Below are 19,106 nucleotides of genomic sequence, written 5' to 3'. Positions count from 1 at the left end.
TGCACCAATTTTCCATGCATAAGTTGTCACCTTGAATACACAGACAATTAATACCATGCATTCATGCCATGCAAAATATCTCTACCAAGGAGGGATAGGCACCAAACCCAACAGATTCAAGAATGGAATCCGGCAACTCATCCTTCCTATTATGAGGAGCTGACTGTCGAATTTTATTTATTGGCCTTTAGAGCTTCTTTTCCAGATGAAGAGAACAGATAGACTTATTAGAGAAGTCGATCGAGCTGATCGATAGAAGAAGAGATCGAGTTAGGGTTCAAGGACTATAGTGGTTAGGAACCCACACATTTATGCTATGTATAAAAATCATAAAGAGTAGAGAATTAAGAAAACCTACTTACTAAATGAAAGATGCCATAACAAAGAATTTTGTAGATCAAGGTTTCCGAATGATTTTGTAGCTATATCTCACGTTCGGCGTTCATATGTCATGATAATGGCCTAAAAATAGGTTACATAGGTCTAGGTTTCTAAATAGTTTTGTAGCCATGGAAATATTAATCACAATACGAGTATTACTGTATTAGTGTATCACATACACGAAGACATGTCTATCTGAAGTACACACCACGCCGGGATACTAGCAAATAACCTCGTTAGAGTCAATAGAATCATTATTAACAGACTTTTTACAAAGTTTCGAACCTCTTCTTTTTTCTTGAATAGAGTCTCGGTGAGTCAAAATCAAACCTTTTCGACTCTATAAAGAAAAAACTAGCACCCCAACTTCTACAATTACTATACAATAGCCAAAATGCCAAATGACTTGCCTTTGAAAGCATTTGAAATGGAACAAAAAATGAGATCAGATGCCAAAAGGTAAACCTTGTGGAGGGTTCCTTAACTTCATAGAGTTCATGAGTTCATGCAGTTCTCAGCAATCACCTTTTGTCTATTTCATGGGGTAAACTGATGCACCATTGGCCTGTTTCACAAGGCAAAAGTTATGAATGTAGCAGGAATATGCAGAACAAAAGATCAAAGGGAAAAACAATTGTAGCCAAACAATAATGAACAAATGTAGGGGGAGAGAGCGAGACCGATGGTAGGTGTGCCAAGATCCAGTTCTAACAGAATTGTCCCATGATTCACCAAGAAAATCAGAACTCTCATTGTCTGAGTCTTCATACAACTGTTATCAAACCATAAGATGAAAAAAAAATTAATTTATGAGCATGAGCATACTGGATAGAAACAATCAGAATGATATAGATAATTATCAAACCAACCAATAAACAAGAAATGTATCATGATTCTTAATGCAATCCACACCTCACCAAACTTCCCATTGTTCCCAGCTGTATTTGCAGAATCTGCTTCATCATCTACCTGCGAGCAACCATCTCATCATATATTCAATTCTTGGATATGTGGGTAGGGGAAGAGTAAGATTTATACATTCTGGAGATAAGCTAGAGGGTCTACATGCATTAATATCAAATTGAACACTTGCAATTGAAGTAGAGTAACTCTAAGTTTGTAACATCAGATAAAGTATACAACTTTGAAAGAGAGGACAGCTTTTCCTCATCCTTGGTATCACTAAGACAAAAAACAACTTGAGACTATACATGCTATCAACTAAATGAATCACTCACTTCTGTGAAGGTGGCTATGCACAACCAAATCTCTTCACATGTAAAACTATAGATGAAGCGCACATAATGGTCATCACCTACTACATTTTATATCAGGCAGAATTCTTGAAACTGAATTTAACTAAATTACAGAAATCCTCACTAGAAATTGGGAACATGATTATCACCAAAGGGAATCACCATTCGCAATTACACAGAACCATACACAAATGGAATAGAAGAAAGAGCAAGAAAGTCATTAAAATCTATCGTCAGCACCCACTAAAACAATCGAATATATCACTACAAATATGAAATACATCCCCTATATATCAAACTCTATCTCTGATGTGCCTTTTTTAACTCTCTAATACCATATATTCAGAACTTAGTTGGCATTCATATACCTTTAGCCCATCATTTGATTCTTCGAGCAAAGCTTTCTGATAAGCCTCATCAATCCTCTGTGCTTCTTTGACATATGGTTGCCTCTCCTAAACAAAAACAAATTCGAAACAAATGTGATCAAACATATGAATTCCCCCAAAGTAACAACAGGGTAGGACTGATAAAGTAATAAGCATCAAGATTTACTTGTACAGTTTTACCTTCTCGGACATTTTCTTCCACACCTCAAACCCGTCTCGGTTAGTCTCAACCCAATCTCCACCCTCCCTGGTCTTTGTAAACTCTTTCCTGATAAGCCCACAAAATTAAACCCAAAACCTTTCCTCATCAACACAACAGAATCACAAAAAGCAACACAATACTCCAAAAATTACATGAAGAAATGAAAAGGCGCCATCACAACTAGCTGGTCCCAAAAGCTCTGCTTCTCCTCAACATCATAGCCTACACCTTTAAACCTCTTCATCTCCTTGTTGGGTTCACACTCATGCATCACAGCCAAAGCAATAGGCACAGAAACCCCACATTTATTACTGCACAATTCACATTTAAGAACCCAAATATTTCACCCAAAATATAAAGGAGAGTGAAAAAAAATAAAAAACTAAACAAATGCCATACCAATTTTGAAAGGCACTTCCATCTGGGGCACGAGGGATTGCACGGACTCTTTTCCGGGTCCTCCTCAGATTCACCATTGAACAAAGCTCTGCAACTTGGCTATTACTTTGCTTTTGCAGTTTTTTGGGTTCGAAGCTTGCCGATTATTAATTAATAGCACACTCGGCTATTATTTACTGCGAGGTTCACTGTTACCCAGTGTTCATTGCCCCACGCAACGCATTTTACGGAATAGTGTGCCAGCGTGAAAAGACGTGCACGGTAGTCGAGTGATGTGTGGGTTTGCTAACTTGCGCGCTACAGTGTTGGGCGGGAAGCGGTGTATGCTGTAAATTTTGACAAGAGGTAAAAACTAAAAATAAGGCGCGGATGTAAATGGCGCCTGAATTTTCAATTAATCAAATGACATTTCTCGTACATACCTCGATATGCTACCGATGGTCTATTTTTTTATTTTTTTTAAAGAATAAATGAAATCTTTATTTAAACTACCTCGATATGTGTAATTTTTTTTTTTTTTAAGAAATGAAAAATATATATGAAATCAAAAACAGTTATTCGCTCATTGTAGAGAAAAAAATAGTGGGTGAGAGAAGTGTGGGTTGTATGATCAATTAACCCTTCTTTTTAATCTAAACTATTATTAAGATAAGAGAGCTTGCTCTTCAAAATTGAAAAATTAGACTAATATAATTCTCTAAAAAACTTTAGAAACTGAAATAACCAATAGGGACAATAATGTCAATTTAAAAAAATAAAAAGAAAATAAATTTCTTAAAATAAAATAAATAATAATTATTGTTGTAGAAAACTGCTTTGGTTAAGAAACTACCCACTTCCTTACCAAAAAATATAAAAAAAACATCCACACACATAGAGTGTGGGCACATGCTAGTTTTTTTTAATAAAAATCTATTTTATAATGATCATATTTGCTTTTGTGATTCAAAATTTTTTAATTTTAACTAACAAAACATTTTCTTTTAATAATAGTATAAAGTATTACAAACTATGAAGTGACAAGTTGTGGTTATTCTCTTATCCATACTCCGAGTAATGGGAGCACCACACATAACCCTAAAATAAATGTGGGTTACAGACTAACTTACAGGTATGGCGTAAATTGTCAAAAACAATCATCATAAGCCAATTAAACACAACCACAAACCACTTGAATCACCCCTTCCACTCAGACTACATAGCGACTCTCTTTTTTCAACTTGGTGCCTAGAGTTCATCTTGAATTTCAAGAGTGGATTGTAGTCAAGTATAATCATATATACATACGACTTTTTCAACTACTTAGATAAGTTTTCAAGTAAATTATCAATATAATTCATAAGTTCATTGGTAAAAGTATACTATTTCATAAGTCATGAGAGATGAAAAGAATAACATGTTCACAAGTTTGGTAAAAATATATCGAATAGCGTTTTACAATATAATTAAATATTCAAGTATTCAAATATTTTCACATTTAAATTCTATGAACAAATTAAATATCACGCTAAATAGTTACTTTATTTCTCACTCCAATAAATAACACAGACCAATCGATACAAAATCACTCTGTACAAACCCTAGCAAAACAACTCTTTCAAGACACTAACAAAACCATACTCAAAACCAAGGAATTCGAAATATTAAGAAATATATATGTATGTTGGTACCAAATCACTCAATCTAATGTGCCCCATTCCCGTTCGAAGTATGCATCTTTTTCTTACTTGGCCTTGACAATGGAAGTGAAATCTGGATGAAACCAAACTTCTTCCTCTGTCGATCATTCCCATCTTTCTGCTCAACTTTTGAAGGACATGTCAGATCCTCCCTCAGTGCATGAAGCATTTCACTCAGAGCCACTCTATGTGTCTCAGCATGGCCGCGATCCAATTCCTTTTTCGGAACAAAATCTTCGGGAAGAACCTGTTTCCTGCTAAGTACATCTCGCAGTGAAACGTTTGGCCTTAGAAGGGGCTTTGAACGATGGAGATCGTTTGCTAGGACTGATGACCTGCTCATCTCATTAATGGGAGAATTCCGGGGGTAATTCGATGGTTGGAAATTGTTTACGTTGCTTGTGTTATAAGCAACCTGTCCCTTACCATGCTCTGGCACCAAAATCTGTAGAGCCTCTTCAGCAGCAAGTTGCTTCCGATTCGCGAGTTCTACATTGTTCAATGCCTCCTCCAAGAATTGCTTACTGTAATTGACTTCTTCTGTTGCTTCCTTCAACTTCTTTAGTATGGCCAATTTGGATGCATTAGCTTCATCAATTTGGAACATGGCATCTGCTAGCTTCTTCTTGAACCAGCCATGAGCTTCTTGAGCTCTTGAGCTTATAGGTGATTTCATTCTCGAATTCAAGCTCAGTTTCTCCGGCTCCGGAAGGACATACCCTGATGAGCTCTCACAGTAGCTCGTTAGAGCTCTGAGGTCAGCAAGAGCAACAGCTTCTGCTGCCTTAGCTGCTTCTTCCATCTTCTTCGCCGCAACCCACCTCATTTCAGCAGTCTTCTTCATGCTGGTTTTGGCCTCAAAATTCGAAGGTTTGGCCATTTTCTTAGTCTTGGTTTCTGCATCATCAGCTGCTCTTATCTTCACTTTTATGCTATTCATCTCCTCCTCTAGTGATGACACCCCCGCAAACTGTGAAGTCAACCTCTCTCGGGTTTTTTCAAGCAAAATTTTCTCGTTTTGCATCTTCTTGTTCAAAGATTCAACAGAAGATTGAATCACCCCTAGATCATTGATCGTGTTACCGAGGTTCATTTTCGCTTGTTTCAGCTCCATCAAGATCAGATCAGGTGAGGAAGAAGGGTGATTGGGACTTGAATTTCCCATCATCATGAAATTATTTTCCTTGTTCATCTCTTTGATGGCAGGGGATGGTGACATGTGCTCTGCTTCTGAATGGTACTCCGGTGGAACTGTCAAGCATTTCAATGCTTCTTTCTGCAGCTGTCTCTTTAGCTCCTCCACAATTCTCTTTGTTGTTGCTAGTTCTTCTAAAACATCAAGCGTCTCTAGCTCTTTTACAATCAGATCCTTCTCCAACTCTGCTGCTTGTTCCTCAACTTTCTTTAAGTCAAACTCTTCACCCCCATTCTGCTTGTATAAATTCCAATTAAACCAAGAACGACACCCAATCAAACCAAGAAGAATTATGAAAGAATATATATACACTAATTTTAATTCATGAATCACCATTTAAACTACTAAATAACACACACAGTAAAGACAGAGAGACGAGAAAATTCTTCTGCTGGGTATACATAACTCTCAATCCAGTATCACATTCGGTAAAACTACTATCTAATTAATTATCTAGATTAACCGCTAGACGTAGCAAGAAGTGCATATAACAGTGCGTTTGTGATCATCTGGACAGCTAAATTTTGCAGTCAGAAACAAGGCAAGGCGTAGAATTGTTGTATAAATGAAAGCAAAGAACTTCATAAACAGACCAAGTTCAAAGCTATGGATCAAATTGCCAACCTTAAAACTCTATCAACTTGCATGAAGGTATAAATTTTTCAGCTTGGCAACAAACTTGTCATACTGTATACTAGTAACTGTACTAAAGAAGTGTGACAAAATGTGTGAAATTGTTATTGTATAGTTTTCGTGAAAAAAAGACACGCTTGCATAGTAAGACATGTGACACTTACATAGTTTTCTCCGAGCTTATAGTATGGTATCCAAGACCCACTGCCGCCAAAACGGGTCACAGCCTCCTTGACCGAACCGAAAGGCGGCGAAGTATCAATCTCCGCCCTCAAACTCACCCTCCTTATCCCGGGCGGCGGACTCGGCGACAATGAACCTCCTCCATGACCAGCATTCGTGTTAAACTGAAACATCTCGGACCCGGAGTCGGACCTTATTTCCTTTATACCGGGCGTGCCCGGAACCGTTTCGGCTGCCATTGCAGAAGAACCCAAGTCAGCTTAGTCAGTCCTTCACAGCAAGAAGAGCTTAATAAGGAGCTTGGGGACAAAACCCATCATCGAAAGGAAGCACCTTGTGTGATTTTATGTGGTACCGAGGATGATGGGTGCGTTATGATGATGCTGCCTTGGGTGGGGGTCCGAGTCACGACTCGGTCGGTAAACCGGGTCCAGTAAAAGGGGGATTCAGTGTGGAATGGGATTAACTGTGACGGGGTACGTGGTGTATGAGGATTGGACAAACATAAGTAGTTGATTTTGTTCTTTGACTTTTGGTTTAGTTAGGCCAATGGGGAGGTTACACGTCGGAGATCTAGTGTAGGTGAGAAGGAGGGGATCTGGGTGTTGACCTGTTGACCGGGGTCACTTTTTTGCTGAATTTGCGAGCGTGAATTGCGGGTTCTTTGGGAAAGCCATGTTAACCCATGTTGCGGTTATGATTGACTTTCTAAAGGTTCGTTTGGTAGGTAACTTTAGTTTGGTGTGTAGATGATCAAAGTGATTTTCTTTTTATTTTTTGCTTTGCACAAAGTAAAGGTAATAAAAGTGAGAAAACATGCCTTTTCTTTCTGGCGATTGTTCGAAATTTAAAGATGATCATCATGTGTCGAAAGATCAATTAGACGAGTTTTTTTTTTTCCCGATAAAGATTGGTTAATTTTTGTATCCTTCTTTGATATCAACTTTAATCATGAATCGCTATTTAACTTGAGATAAGTTTTAATTTGTTATTTTTTTTAGTTGTTTTAAATACTTAGTCTTTAATTTTCTTTCTGATTTTAAATCATAAACTTTAATCAATAACATGCATTCGCAGTATTGTAATATCATAATTTGATATGAGAAAAATAATTACCTTTCTTCTTCTTCTTTTTGTATATGTTCTCTTAATTGTAACATTCTGCCTTAATCACCAAGACATGTAATCAAACTCCTACCCATTTGATGCATAGAGTTCATCATTGTCAAATGTGAATTTCAGGGAAGCAGACATTCTTGATCGATGAACTACTTCTTACTTCTCACTATGTAAATCGGCTTTCATAGGTTGGGTTTTTGCTTTTAGCAGACGCCCAACAATGCTGCTGATACTGTCAACGTTTGTTTTGGGCCCTTTGTTGGTTTGTGATTTGGCTCATTCTTCCGGTGCTCATTTACATTGAATTAAATTAGATTAGATTAAGGATTTGATTCTCGTTTAGCGTAAAAAATAAATAAGTTATACACCATCTATTATTCTTTTAGGAAATTTTTAACAACAGTACCTGACAAATTGGTGACTTCAAAGTTCAGTATATTTTCTTTCAAACAAATCAAAACGGTACATGAAATTGTAATCTCAACAAAAAATATGTACATGACGTCAATAACACTATTAACCCTATGCCATTATTTATTTTTTCTAAGGGTAATTTAGTATTCTCTCTCTGTCTATGTGGGAATTCTGATCTGTAATCTGCACTACTCTCAAAAACCTAACTCACTCATGACCTCACCTTACATACTTCCAGCTAAACAAAACAAAACCCCAAACTAACTTTTTAGCGGGTACTTCCGATCACCTTCAACCCCAAAAGCCAAAATCCATTTCAATCATATGAAGCTTATCATCTTGTCCTCACTCAATGAGCTAGGTTGTTGTTCTGCTTGAATCTTATTCTAGGTTTTGTGAATGGGGTGCAGGGCTAATCCTGAGATTGTAGAGGCCTGAGGCGAGTAATCACAATGTGACATATTTTTTCATTATCAAATTATTTTTTATTTAGTTTAATAATTATAAAATCATAACAACAAAAATAAATATATAGAATTTGTTTTGTATAAGTACTTCAAAACATACAACTGAGAACATGTCCGTACCAATAAAAAAATGCTTCAAAAACATACAAAAAACATAAAATAGAAACTAGGATGTAAAAAGGTGTGAATTAGGATTCGAACTCCTGCTACAATAAAGGAGCATTAAAAATGGCGCTGCCACTACTCTACCTCATTACGCAAGTCATTTATACGCAAAATTTATGGGGGAGAATTCAGAGCACCGACGTACACTTACATCAACATGAATGGATGGTTGGATTACATCACACACTTTTTGGTTATTAAAAAAAAAAAATTTGAGTATAAATATCAAGGGTCAAGATCATCTTATAAGTGTTTGGTCACTTGCACCGTCGGTGCATAAAATCATTTTCAAAAGTTTATATATATTAGTATAAAATGTACTGAAGCTCAGATCTTAGAGGCCCGCAGGAAGCCTGTGGCCTAAGGCGGCTGCCCTCAGGGCCAGCTCTGATGGGGTGCATGTCCTCTACCTTGGCTGTCAAATTCGCCTTCTTTCCTCCATCTCTGCCCTCTTCATAATCCTCGCCCGAAACGCCCGACCCAAATGGCCCAAGTCCGGGTTTCGCCGCCGCAAATAGTGAAAACATGCAATATTCTCCTGGTCGATCCAGAGCGAGCTGGGCTGAAGATGGAGAGCTCCGAAGAGCAATGGAGGGTCCCTCTGGCCCAGGTCGTATCAAACTACTCCAAACGGCGGTTTCAGGACATGCTCAAGGAAGCCAAGGGCGTTGACTTCGCAATGCAGGTCTTGGTAGGCCAGATGTATCACAATGGCTATGATGTTAAAAAAAAACCTAGAAAATGGACATGCTTGGATGAGTAGAGCTTCAAGAGTTGAAGATCGGTTTGGAAAGTAAGCGAGAAGCAACCAGGTTACCACGCAAGTGATTCCGACTTGGATGAATTGGAAGAGGATGCAAAACAAAGGCCAACTATACTTTCGTATTGAAATTACTTTTGAGGTTGGGTTGAATTGCTTTCATTCCTATTGTTATTGAAAAAGCTTCGTGGCTTTGTGGTTTTATTTTGATGTGATCTTGCATAACTCATCAATATAGGAATTGATATCTACCGTTAATATAAAAAAAAAATCCTCGATTAGTTGCTTTGAGAAGCTTTATTCTTCTTCGTGTACAATGAAGCAGAGAGAAAGACAGCTAATTACCTTCTCTCTCTTTTTTCTTCTTTATCAATCCTTGAAAAGATAGATTTGCCCTTATAAATTTGACTAACATCACATTGATTAACGATGGATCATGGATGTAACGGCATGTACATGTTTTCGATTGAGATTTACAAGTTCATGTATCATTTTGATTTGTTTGAAAGAAAATATACCGAATTTCAGAGTCACCCATTGGTTAGGTACTTGACGCGCCTAAAAGCAAGCGCGCAATTTAACCCTGAAAATATCGTTAGTAGTATAAGCAAATAGGGATCGTTCTATCCGGGGATTGAGGGTACACTTGTAATTGTGAAACAAATAAAGAAAAGTATTATTTACAAAAATAAAATAAAGAATAAATATATACAAGTAAACACAAATAAGGGGGGATTAGGATTCTTAAAATTAAAATTAAAATAAATAAAATAAAGAAAACGTAAAAACATATATACAAGGGTGGAACGCAAGGAACAAAGATCAAAATCAATTCCATGTAATCAAATTCGATTCAAACCCTATAATTGTTCTTCCAAGTCATGAGAGAGGAGTTGATCATGTGAAACATTCGAAAGCAAATGATTTCCCATATTTTACTTTTCAATGCTAATTAACCTAAGCGAAAGCACCTAGATTAATCCTATCAAACATGCAATCAAGCCCTAGAAAGCTAGTCAATCATGACATGTTCAACGCATTAGACATAGAGAAAGGCTATCAACTCAAGTGTACAACTTAGTTATGGAAAAGTCCACCTAATTGCAATCCTCTTCAATTAAATTCGATTCTTGTCCAGAACCTTTACTACTTTTGATTCAAGTTACACAAAACGAAAAGTCGATTTCATGTTCTTAAACCTAGCACCAATTACATGCAAATCCTATAAGTGTCGACCCAAATAAGATAAACATATAAAAGTTTTCTGTAAAGCAAATTTAATCGAACAAACTCACATAAGCAACTTAGAATCACAATTATAGAATTCGAAAACTTTATTTAAACATAGAAATTGGGCTTAAACTTTGCCCTAAACATTATTGTTAACTAGAAACAAGTTCATATGAATTCAAACAAGGAAAACAAAAGATCATTACAAGGAAAAAGAATGAATTACACCGTGAGGGGAGATGGAGATGGAGATGGAGAGCTAGATGGTTGGATCTTGAATCTTGGAAGCAAGCCTTCAAGGTGGATGATGGAGGATATGATCTTTACGGCTCCTTCTTCTTCTTCCTCTCCTTGCTTGAAAACGCAGAACTTTGCAACTAGAGAATGGAGAAGGAAAATGGAAAGGAAATGGAGAGACAAAGAAGATGAAATGGATGAAGGAATGTGTTTTGAGAGTGAGAGGAGAAGTGTATTTATAGCCCAAAAAATGATGAATGGAGGGTGGAGATGAACATAAATGAAAGGCTAGATATGTTAGACAAATTTGTAAAAAATATCTTCCCACTTGTTTATCACTTGTTCAACTTGAATTGATTTTCATCCTCAAGATTTTCCACTTGCTTGCAACTTTGATTTTCCTCCTCAAGATTTTCCACTTGGTTGCAACTTTGATTTTCCTCCTCAAGATTTTCCACTTGGTTGCAACTTTGATTTTCCTCCCTCAAGATTTTCCACTTGGTTGCAACTTTGATTTTCCTCCTCAAGATTTTCCACTTGCTTGGAACTTTGATTTTCCTCCTCAAGATTTTCCACTTGCTTGGAGGTCCTAAAAATAGAAACTAATAAGAAAAATAGAAACTTTCCTAAAATGAAAAATGGCAACTTACTAAAAATGATAAATAGAAACTACAAAAATATAAACTTTCTACAAATAGGAACTTTCCCAATCAAAGAATGGAAACTTTCCTAAACAGGGTTTTAATAAGGAAATAACGTAAGAAATGTAGGGAAATGCAGTTAAAACGTCGCATTAAAATGCTCCTATCAAATTCCCCCACACTTAGCTTTTGCTAGTCCCTTAGCAAAATCACACTAAGACACACACTAAGACTCAACGAAAATTAAAGACTCTACAAAAACAATGACTCTATTGCCCTTCAACTTTTTGTCTCAGAAATCTCCTACTTTCACAACATCAAGATTAGCACTCAACCAAGAATCAATATGTAGATATTCAAGAGTTAATTAAAACATATAATCCACACATACACAAGTAGGACTTGGTTGTAATAATGGTGATGGTTTCTGTTAAGCATGCTTCGAACAAGTATGATTCATATCCTCACAAGGTATATCCACTCTTTCTTCTCTCAGAATTCAAGACAATGCTTAAAAGCTTATAATCACTCAATTATATGTGAGAGAAAATATTTTGAGGCAATCAAATAGCTCACATATATAAGAAACGAAAAGCACTTTGTGAATATAATTTTTTTAAAAAGATCTCATGAAGGATATCAATTACTTGCACGGATGGACCCAAGCCATAGGTTCAACTCTTGTAACTCATCTCCACATCAAGGGCTGTCCCATCTTAAGGATCAAGAAGGTCTTCTCAAAGGTTGTAATGGGGCTAAGGCTCAAGGTTTAAAGAAATGAAAGGTAAGGATTTATCAAAGTGTCCTAAAAACCTAGCAGAGCACATGTAGATGTAGAGACCTCAAGAAATCCACCAAGGCATTGCAAAAACGTCATTTTCCCTAGAGGTAACATAAAAGGGCCTAATGTCTTCATGTTGGGCCAAATCTTCATTGTAAACTTCCCTAGAACTATAGTGGAATGGACAAAGGCCAAATTTTTTTGTAGTGGGCCTTCAGTTCAAAGTAAACTCCAAAATCACTAAGTATGGGGGACTAAAATCCATAAACATTTTTCTTTCTTTTCTTTTCTAGCCGTACACAATTTTTTTCTTTTCTTTTCATTTTTCACGGCTTTCACAAATTTTTTCATGGACAAGTCTACCCCCACACTTGAACTTTCACCTCTTCTCAATCTTCTTTCTCAATGCCAAATCCTCAAGTAAAGTCCCAAAATATAGCTCCACTAGGTTTTTAGAACAAAGGGTAGGAGTGTAGCTATACTAAGGTTCAGGGTTAAGGATTTAAGGGTGATGAAAGAAAAGGCTTAATGTAAGCTCAAAGGGGTTTATCTAAGGGAGTCCCATGATGGGCACAAATAGGGACACATGCTTATTTGGCAATGGTGATAATTCCTAGGTTGCCTCTATCCCTTCCAGAATCAGGGCCATGTATTGACAAACGTCTCAACAAGCACAAGAGCGAATTATAGCATTCTTTAGTCCATCAAACTTAATCTATGGCAAGCAATCAATCAAATGAAAGAGTAATGAGATCATCAAAACATCGCCAAGAAATTAAGAATATGTTTTTCATTTATCACTCCAAGAAAAAGGGGCATGGCTCAAATATCTCACATGGGCTTTTATGAATCAAAACTCATCCTAACATGCTCATATTCTGTACCAAGGTTACGAAATCCATATCCACTACACATGCATGCATTTTTCATATATCTCAATTAACCAAAGAATACCATTTTAAAAATCATCTCAATTTTGTGATCCTCTTTTAATCATGATTTCAGAGATATAGAATCATCCTAGACAGTTGAAAGGGCATCCTAAGACTCAAAAACAAAAACAAAAGTAAAATTTTTTTTTCTTTTTTTTCTTTTTCAACAATTTAATTTAATTTCAACACTTAGGTACGGGAACAGGGAGTCTCGATGTGCAATGGGACTGAAACAGCTACCCTTTTTCAAGACTATGTTTAATCCAATATACCTTAGTGTATCACAACATCAATTAAAAACACAATCCAACATCAACTATTTTTTTTTTTTTCTTTATATACTAACTACTAAAAACACAATAAAGCAATAACCCTTCCCCCATACTTAATTCATGCATTGTCCTCAATGTATAAACAAATATAAATCATGCAAAGCATAAATCAAGCATAGAAGAGAAAATTAACACAACGAAACCTAAAACAACTTAAAATTCATGAAAATAAAATAGAAGGAAGAGTTCAAGAAAGCAAATCTGCGTTTGATGTCTCCTCCACAGCTACAGTTGAAATGGGTTGCCTCTCATGCAGCGCTTAATGTTTAAAGTCTTTCAGCCTAGACTTGTACCTCCATTTACTCCTTTGGAGGAGCGGTATGCGGGCGAGTGGCAGCCCTCTTGCTGGTTTCAGCCTTCGGAGGCGGGTCCTCATGTTGTGATGCAGTAGCGTCCTTGCGAGGAAACCCAGGAGGATAACTCTGCAAGTTATTGACTTCCTGAGCAAGCTTGTTTATTGCAGTGTGACAGCGGATCAAAGAGCAGTTCATCTCAGAGATGTAATCGATCATGCAATTGACTCTCCAATCTGTCACCATAATACCATCGCGGAGAGAGGAACGCAAATCATCAATCGAATCCGACAAGCTTTCCAGGGTGGCCATAGGCCGAGGAGCACGAGCAGCTGGTGAGGATGAAGACTCTCCGGGATGCAGTCTGGGAGAGCGACGAGGCAGAGGAGGGGGACTGCGGGTACGCTCACGGATAGGACGATGGTCCCATGGACGAGTAAGTCCAGCTCTAGTGGCCGCTTGACGACCTTCTTCTTCCAAAGAGAGAACACGGCGTTGATTGACGCCCCTGCGAGGGGTAACCTTGGTTCGAGCCATGAGGAAGTAGAAGGAATTTGAAACTGCACGCTTAGACAAACCTTAGTAAAATCTGGAGGAGACAAAAAAGGATGTATATGTAAAGCACAAAATAGGGTAGAAATCTCAACAAGCACAGGGTTTTAACAAAGCTTCTCCGGGAAGGAGAAGAGTTATGACAGTTCACGGCCCAAGAAACTCCCCCACGTGTAAATATTCCTTTCTTTTCCTGGATTTATGGCATGCTTTCGGCTATAGCTTGTCTGTCACGGATCCTCGAGATTCGTTTGATTCCCCCACGCGTCCTTTCTTTTCCTTGATTCACGGCAATTAAACCTGCTTTCGGCTGTAGCTTATCTGTCACAGCTCCTCGAGATCAGTTTGGTTCCCCCACGTGTCCTTCACGAGCCAACAGCTTTTCCGTGTTTTCGGGTGACTTTAATCCAACGCGTAGATTTAATCTCAGAGATCGTCGATCCAACGGTGGAGATCTGCTCACTCGTTCTATAAATAGGTGCATTCTGAGCGACTGTTCACTCCAAAAGAAAATTCTTCCGAGTTCCAGTCTTTCTCTCTCAACCCTTCAGCCTTTCTTTCGAAACTCAAATCCTTTTTTCATCAACATGGAACCACGAACTCTGCAACTAATGGAGTTACAAACCCAGCAACAAATGGAATTACAAGCCCAGCAACCAACCGAGGAGGGAGGAAGCATCCAAGCAGCCGGGAGTAGTAACCGGTGGGTGATAGGAGCATAAAATGTGACGTTTATAATGTTTAAACCCTATATTTTGCTAAGTTATTTCCTTTATCTTAATCAATTTAACTTAGTTAGTGTTTTTACAGGTAAAATGGAGATCTACTCATACTAGGAGACCTGTGGAAGACATGTGGAAGCATCTAAGAAGTCTGAAGAAGATCATTACCAAATTGAACACAAATTGTGCTTTAAAAATCAAATCCATTACAGATTCGGAAAACTGCCACTGCAGATCAGTCAACTTCAACGGAGTGTCAAAAATCGTTCAGAGCTCAGAAAATTATGATCTTTATATGGTTGGAAAGCTACGGATGTCTAGTTTCCAGAACTTTTTACAGCTCATCGATATCTATTTTCTAGAAGAAGTTATGACCGTTTTAGTGCACTGAGGTCAAGTCTGCCGGAAATCTGTTTTGTGTCAAAGGAGTTCAAACTCAATTTTGTTTCTTCATCATCTATCTAAGTTTGTTTTCAAACTTGAGTACCATTTGGACAGAACATTTAGACTGTTATAGTATAAATATCTATATCTTGTAATAGGTACTTGAGTGTATAGATAAGTACTTGAGTGTGTAAATATAGGTATGAAGACTTGTGTGGCATAAAGGAGATGGGGAAGCAACAAGCATGGCAGCTCTCATAATTTCAGCAACCATGTGGAGCTGCAGCTATGATCATTGAAGCCACTATAATGGACTTCGTACCATTACATTCACACTACAATGTATTCCTATAAATACCCTCTTTTGTGAGAATAAAAGGAGACCTTCCTTCATCAATTTTCCATCTTCTTCCTCTCTCAATTTTCTTATCATAGCAGTTTTCATATCTTCAAGGAGCTTAGCTGTGCCATCCACCCTCCTAACTGTGATCACCACCTTGTACCGCCACCTTGGAGCTGCTTTGGATCCTTGGGACGTAATCAAGGGTTGTTCATTCCACCATTATCATCATATCTTCACGGTTATGTGTAATTGTAGATAGAGAATTCTGTTTTTATTTTCTTTGTAAACTGAAATTATGAGTTCATAATCTTATTTTTGGAACAATTTTGATGCTCTTTTCAAAGTAATATTAGTTTATGTGTTCTTGATTTTTGTGTGTTTCATCTATATGAAAAGATAATCTGATTTTGTTTTAAAGAAAACGTTTACATGTTTTTGGTTCTTTGGTTCGAAACATAGAGTGATTGCATGTAATTGGAGCTAGCAATTAGGTTTATGCTTTGTAATCCTAATTCAAATGAGTAGTAAAGGCTTAGGACATAAGTCGAAATCAGATTGTTTATGCATTGAATTGACATGCTTTGTGTACATGGATTTGCATAATTATTAACCAAACTTTCACATGAACTTAATGATTTGAAACTTGAGTTTGCATGATTGCTTTGATTGTGTGAAACCTGTTTTCAAAATATATTGGTTAGGTGCTTTGCTTGATCAATTGTGTAAAGGGAAGTAAAATAAGAGACATTGTTTGCTTTTAACTTTGTTTCTTGGTTGATAACTTTTCATGGTATTAGTAAAGGATTAAGGATGCATGTAACAAATTGATCTTGAATTGTAGTGGATGAATTGTTACCAAAAGTTTCTGTTCATGTTTCCATTCATCTTCAACTTTTTGTTTTATTTTTGTTTTCCAAAATTTTCATTCCAAAACTCCCCAAAACCTTTATTTGATTGCGTGATATGTGTTCTTGTATATAAATTTGTGTTTTTAGCTTTTCGTACTTGTAAATATTTCAAATATAATCTGAAAATACCTTAAAAGAACTCGTGAACTTTGTTAAGTTTTTAGGATGTTAGTTTCAGTTCATGTGTGTTTTTCTAGTTAGTTTTGTGCATGTTAGAATTAGTTTTTTTTTAGATTTTGTGTTTGTGCTATATTTATTTGTATTTACTTATATTCATGTTCTTTGTTTTATTTTTGTAAATAATTCTTCTTATTGTTTAATTTCTTTATTTGTTTACACAATTACAGGTGTACCCTCAATCCCCGGATAGAACGATCCCTATTTACCATATACTAACGATGACATTTTAAAGGGTTAAATTGCGTGCTGCTTTGAGCGCGTCAATTTTTGGCGCCGTTGCCGGGGATTGAAAAATCACTTGCTAAATTGTGTCATTTATTGTATATATTTGTTGTATATAAATTGTTTAAAACTTAGTTTAAATTTTATTTATATTATTGAACACGAATTTTAATTGTAGGTTGTAAATTGAGAGGAATATGTGAAGTCTCTTTTGTTAATATTGGCCTAAACCCCTTATTGGTACCTAGCTCAGGTCCCTTAAGGTTGAGGGCGGCCTTTATTAACACTTGTTGAACTGTCTTCACACTTATGAACTTTTTCATCTTAGTAAGAAAGCCTATGTGAAATGGTGTCTAGGAAGGGGACAACGTTCATGACGGGTTTTTGAATCCAGAAGTGCTTGCAAATGGGCCTAAACCACTATGTGGGAGTAGCTCATGCCAAAATGGATTTTTCCTCTCGTGTTCGTCCTCCCCCACCTGGCCATTTCAGTAAGGTTGCCTAAACGATTTGAAAGGGAGTTTGTGTCTAGGCGACTATACTTGGGCCGCACGTCCACTTGATTTACCGCTTGGAATTTAATTCGATATCAATAATGTTTATAATAAAAGAAATACTTGTGAATACTCTATACGTGTAAATTATTTTGTTGTTTCACATTTTAAACTTGTAAAAATACTTTCACGTTTTTTTTACTCACTTGAGTACTTAACTTGTGTCTTATGTACAATATACTTGTTAATACTTGTAGTTTGTAATTAATAGTTATACTTGTTTTTATTTTGTATTTCTTTGTTAATTATAGTTACTAACTTTATTTAATGTAGGTACCGTCTGGCTGCAAGACGTAAAATACAAGCGCTACTTGGGAGGCAACCCATGCAAATCAGATTTGCTTTCTCTTTCCCTATTTCTTTTATTTTTCAATTTTTCTCTTTAGTTTTTATTTTAGGATTTGTTTTCGTAAATGTCTTCTATCTATGCTTACTTATTACATTGCATGCTTTTAATTGATTACATTGAGGATAATGCAATATTTAAGTGTGGGGGAAGAGATTTATATTTTTGTCTTTCATTTTGAGTCCTATATATATATTTGTCTTTTATTTTTGAGTCCTTTATATAAAAAAATAAAAAAAATATAAAAAAAAAATATAAAAAAAAATTTGCATTCATTCAGTCTTATTAAATTCAGCTATTTACAAAAAAAAAAAAAAAAAAATTTAAAAAAAAAAAAAAAATAATAATAATAATAATACTAAGCCATGTCTGCATCTCTGTAGAAGTTGAGACTGAGCTCAAGGGAAATGTGAGAGCCACCGCCATAACCGCCACCTCCCTCGGAAGTAGTCTTCATGTTGCCCAAGATGTCCTCACCATGCATGGGGAATAGTGGAAGGGTTTCAATCTCCTGGTGATATTCTCCTCGTTGTTCCATGATCGATCCATCAGCACCATAGCCGACACGTGACCCAAAGTTTAGATCAATGGATCTGTCAGTGGATCTGTCATTACTAGTAGAACCAGTGGAACCAAAATTGAGATCGAGAGATCCACCAACCGGAACGTTCCGAAATTCCTTCAACTTCTGCCTCTCACGAGCCTTGAGGTTCTGGAACCAAAAGAAGACGTTTTTGTCCTCGATCTGCCCATACTGTTTCAGATGAAGGCAGATCTCTTGAATCTGCTCTGGAGTTGGGTACTTAAAACCCTTATCATAGTAAAGGCCCTTGAGGATTCTTAGTTGAGGCGGTGTGGGAGCCCACCGGTTACTACTCCCGGCTGCTTGGATGCTTCCTCCCTCCTCGGTTGGTTGCTGGGCTTGTAATTCCATTTGTTGCTGGGTTTGTAACTCCATTTGTTGCAGAGTTCGTGGTTCCATGTTGATGAAGAAAGGATTTGAGTTTCGAAAGAAAGGCTGAAGGGCTGAGAGAGAAAGGTTGGAACTCGGAAGAATTTTCTTTTGGAGTGAACAGTCGCTCAGAATGCACCTATTTATAGAACGAGTGAGCAGATCTCCACCGTTGGATCGACGATCTCTGAGATTAAATCTACGCGTTGGATTAAAGTCACCCGAAAACACGGAAAAGCTGTTGGCTCGTGAAGG

The 19,106-nt window shown here is 36.9% G+C and overlaps 2 protein-coding genes across 3 annotated transcripts; both read right to left on the bottom strand.

Moving 5' to 3' along the window:
• Positions 1-611: 611 nt before the first annotated feature.
• LOC112182103 lies at positions 612-2,763 on the bottom strand. 2 transcript variants are annotated; one of them, XM_040513002.1, is made up of 7 exons: positions 2,628-2,746; positions 2,381-2,479; positions 2,207-2,294; positions 2,006-2,092; positions 1,294-1,350; positions 1,062-1,153; positions 612-946 (listed from the first exon to the last, which is right to left on the bottom strand). In XM_040513002.1, exons 1-7 carry the CDS (start codon positions 2,702-2,704, stop codon positions 919-921), a joined length of 528 nt encoding a protein of 175 aa, XP_040368936.1. In that variant the 5' UTR covers positions 2,705-2,746; the 3' UTR covers positions 612-918. The 2 variants fall into 2 exon arrangements, with proteins under 2 accessions (XP_040368936.1, XP_024176310.1); XM_024320542.2 differs by having other exon boundaries at positions 618-946; positions 2,381-2,539; positions 2,628-2,763.
• A 1,366-nt stretch (positions 2,764-4,129) lies between these two features.
• On the bottom strand, positions 4,130-6,644 carry LOC112182929 (WEB family protein At2g40480). The gene is made up of 2 exons (XM_024321527.2): positions 6,299-6,644; positions 4,130-5,735 (listed from the first exon to the last, which is right to left on the bottom strand). Exons 1-2 carry the CDS (start codon positions 6,554-6,556, stop codon positions 4,311-4,313), a joined length of 1,683 nt encoding a protein of 560 aa, XP_024177295.1. The 5' UTR covers positions 6,557-6,644; the 3' UTR covers positions 4,130-4,310.
• Between the last annotated feature and the right edge of the window lie 12,462 nt (positions 6,645-19,106).

Source organism: Rosa chinensis, chromosome 1 (genome assembly GCF_002994745.2).
Source record: "Rosa chinensis cultivar Old Blush chromosome 1, RchiOBHm-V2, whole genome shotgun sequence".
Taxonomy (NCBI): Eukaryota; Viridiplantae; Streptophyta; class Magnoliopsida; order Rosales; family Rosaceae; genus Rosa; species Rosa chinensis.
This window is presented reverse-complemented; position numbering and strand designations above follow the sequence as displayed.